Source organism: Penaeus japonicus, unplaced genomic scaffold, assembly GCF_977035675.1.
Source record: "Penaeus japonicus unplaced genomic scaffold, GWHDUDI00000001_assembly GWHDUDI00000002, whole genome shotgun sequence".
Taxonomy (NCBI): domain Eukaryota; kingdom Metazoa; phylum Arthropoda; class Malacostraca; order Decapoda; family Penaeidae; genus Penaeus; species Penaeus japonicus.
Genome location: NW_028234404.1, coordinates 27,616,737 through 27,621,708, shown reverse-complemented (window position 1 = coordinate 27,621,708; position 4,972 = coordinate 27,616,737). Strand labels below are relative to the sequence as shown.

At 19.9% G+C, this 4,972-nt stretch overlaps 1 protein-coding gene across 1 annotated transcript in view; it reads right to left on the bottom strand.

The window, feature by feature from the left end:
- LOC122263189 (ubiquitin carboxyl-terminal hydrolase 22-like) overlaps positions 1 to 4,972 on the bottom strand; it is a gene marked incomplete in the record, with an annotated part of 107,705 nt that overhangs the window by 4,732 nt on the left and 98,001 nt on the right. Inside the window, 1 exon segment of the mRNA XM_086545208.1 lies at positions 341 to 444. Coding sequence (XP_086401334.1) covers positions 341 to 444 — 104 coding nt within the window.

Genomic DNA, 4,972 nt, shown 5'->3' with positions numbered 1-4,972 from the left:
ATCAATTTCATACTGTGGGTTTCATTTAGTTGAAATTACAAGCTATCTATTTCTTTAGTTAAATAACATGGGCATCCCAAAATCTGGTAATAAGTAATAATAATCATACCATTTATTGACTCATTTAATATACCATAAGTCTTCAGAATGATATATAACACACACAACATTTTAAGCTGCCAATCTAAAGTTGTACATCTTAAGATATGACCTGTTACTGAAAGGTTAAAGTTATGTGCAATGGGAGGGAGAAACATAAATTCCAGAGAGTAATAACCAAAACAGAAAATTAATTGATTGGCAAACAGCAATGTATTACAAAAGAAAACAATAATCCTACCTTTAGATGGAAACTACAAACAATTGGGAGCTTCTTCATTGTAAGTTGTTTGGTAGATTCTTGATAGCTTTCACAGCCACTACATTTAATTTTTGCGCTACTACCTGCAAAAATGACATGAAAACACTGTATAGTGGTATCATCATGGTTTCAGTGTAAATCATACAAGGACAATAATAAAAAGGAACGGGATAACTGTACTATTGAGTACAGTAAGGTAATTTTCATTTAGTCATATAAAACTATGCCCTGTTCTATAGTTGTAAACAATATATTTAAATCTTCACAATTTGCAATACCTATCAGATGCACTGATTTTATTATTCTTAATTACTTGTCAAGAATACCATACATTAAATATCTATTTGACATTCTATATGACAATGAAATACATATTAGACGGCATGTTTCCATATGCTGAGAAAAAACAGTCACTATACATCACAATCACACCCAAAATCTGATGGATAATGATTGACAAATGATGCTCCCAAATGTATGACCTTAACCCATTGCAGATGGGGATAGATTTGCTTGCTCAGACCCCAGGATGGGCACTAGTGCCAACTACAAGGTAACCCAAATGGGTTTCATTTCAGAGTGAGGCAGCTTCACACACACATACTTTGACTTTTCCCACTCTATTTTGTGTCAGTCATTATAAAACTAAAGGCATTTTTTTCTGTTCTATTGTATCAAGAGACTTATATCTGTCATATCACAGGTATCAATGCTGCAGTTGACTAAAATTGAAGTATAGTAATTATGACTGCAGTTGTCATCATCCCACTAAATAGAGTTATTACTCATAGTACAATAAAGAAATATAGTGATTCACTCTCCTCCAACATCAAATACTGCACGATGATTATTGTCATGCACGTTACAACACAAGCCATTAAGCCAAAAACTCCTGTGTCATGTATGTCATGACATCCGTCTGCAATGGATTAAAAACTACTCTAAAATACCATTCATATATTTCACTGTAATGTATCACAGCATTATCTTAGTAGTATGAAATGCTGATTTTCCTAGTTTGTTTAAAATTCTGTGAGTTTAAGGGGGTAAAATGATAAAAAAAATATATGAATAAGCTAATGATACAAATAACTGTTGACTAATGTTATAGATAACCAGTTTGTAAGCATACATTACAATACTACAAAATCCAAATACATATGAAAATCTGCAATAATAATTCTTCAGACTTGCTTAAAAGCCATGTAATATGTATATATTAACCCAATGACAACGGGGTGTCACACCCATGTAACACAGCAATGTGCCTGATGACGGGGCTACACACCAGTGTGACATTCCCGAGGCGATATTACTTAGGCCCAGCGTAGGGAGTTGCCAGTTCTAGCCAGGCATGTCGGCAACAGGTTAAGGATATTCTATCCCAAATGTTTCCCTTATGAAGACAGGACAAGATAAGACAAAAGTAATCAGATAAAAAAAAAGAAAAAATCTCTGATATTCAAAAAATAACCACCATCATGCATTTTCTAAAAAAAATATTAAATAAAATTTCTGAAAGGTAGAAGTCAATGTGTTTTGATCTAAAATAACATAACTTCCTATACAAGACACCCTGACTTATATCCCTTTTGTTACATGATCAGAACTACAAAATAATGGTCCTTCTTTCTAAATCATTTAAACAACAAACAAGAACTTTAATGTAGTCAAACAGAATACCATCTTTATTTACTAGAATGAATCTCAATCTTATTATAAACTAATATCTGGCCAAGAATCAGTTACATTTTCTTCTTTTTTCTTCATCAATAAATATTTAACCTATATATGTATGACTTTTGGATAAGTCATTACACTATAAGGTATCTTTTTATAAACAAACATTCAAAAAAAAAAAAAATAAATAAATAAATATTATTTATATACATATTTTTTTTAGTATATACATATATACATATATATATATATATATAATTATATAATATATATATATATATTATATATATATAATATACATATATATAACATAATATATATGATTATATATAATATATATATATTATATATATATATGAATGTATGTGTGTGAATATGTATGTTATATAATATTATATATAATTATATATATATTATATATATGAATTATATATATCATATATGTATATATATATAATATATATGTATATATGAACAAACACAGGTAACATATATAACTGTATATTTGTATATATTATGTCATATACACTATATATTTACAATATATATATAATACATATATATATATACATATATATATATATCTAGCTATATATATATATATGAATATATATATATATATATATATACATATTTACATATATAATCATATATAATTCTATCATATATATATCTATATATATAATATATATAGATATATATATATATATATATATATATTTCTACATATGATATCTTTTATATAATTCTATATATTATATATTTATACCTATATATACTTATATATATATACCCTATATATATATATATATATATATATATTAATATCTATATATTATATAAATTATACTTAATATTGAATATGTATATAAATATATACTATATATATCATATATATATAATATATATATATACGAATATATATATATATATATGATTTATATATAGTATTATTTATTATATACATATATATTTATATATATATATATATATATTATTTATATATAACTATCTATATGAATTATAAATTATACATGATATATAATATAGGTAATTATCCAATATATTATGAATGTATTATACATATATATTCATATATATATTTATACATATATTGATATATATATAATATATATATATATATATATATATACATATATATATATATATTCAAATACATATATGCTATATATATATATATATATATATATATATACATATGAATATATAGTATATCAATACATATATATATATCATATAATCTACTTATATATATATATATATATATATTCATATATAGGAATATATGTATGTATGTATATATATAAATATATATATATATATATATAATATATATTATTATATACATAGGATATTATATATGTAAAATATATAGTAAATATATATATATGATATATATGTATATATATATGAATATATATATATATTTACATATATATGATATATATATATACCATATATATGAATATATATCTATATATATTATATATAGGAATATATTTCATATACATATATATGAATAATATATATATTATAATTCATATATATATATATTCATATATATGTATATATATATCGATATAAATATACAATATATATTCATATATATATGTATATATATATATATACATATTTATATATATATATATAATATTCATATATATGTATATATATATTATATATATATATTCATATATATGTATATATGATATATATATATACAATATATATATATATATTATATATCCATATACGTTATGGTATTACCATAGGATATATATATATTCATATCTATGTATATATATTCTATATAATTCATATATATATACATATATATATATATATTATACATATATACATATATATTAATATATATATGTATATATATATATATATATATATATTATATATATTATATATATAAATATATATTGTATATATATAAATTATATATAGAATTATATAATGTTTAAAGATGTAAGATATACATACTATACCTATATATATATATACTATATTATTAAATCTATATAAGAATATATAATTTATATATATAAATTATAATATATATTACTTTATATATGTATATATAATATATTTATATATATATAATATTATATTCATATATATATATATATATATATATATATATATATACATATATATGCATATATATATATATTATATATACATACTTATATATATATAAATATATATATATAAATATATATATATATATATATATATATGTACCGTAATTTTGACAGGTACGGAGGTGAGACCACTCGGCTGAACGACCCGCTACCTGTCAATCTTACGGCGTGGGTTCGAGTCCCAGTATGGGAGGTAAAATTTTGTATATATATATATGTGTGTGTGTAATATATTAAAAATATATATATATATATATATATATATATATATATATATATATATATATATATATTATATATATATACATCTTTACATATATATTGCCCCCTATATATACTTATATATATATATATATATATATATATGTATATAATGTATTCATGTATATAAATATATATTATATATATATATATATATATGTAATACATATATATGTATATATAACATATAAAATATACTTTTAATTATTCATATATATATGGAATTATATATATATGAATATATATATATATATAAGAATAATATGTATTATTAAATATTATATATATATATATATATGAATATCTATATATTTATAATAATTTAGATAATATAATATATATATGATATATTATATATATATTTAATATATATATATATATATTTTATATATATGATATAATATATTACATGAAATATGAATATATATACATATATACTATATATAGAATATATATTCTATAATATATATTGTTTGAATTTATATATAGTTATATA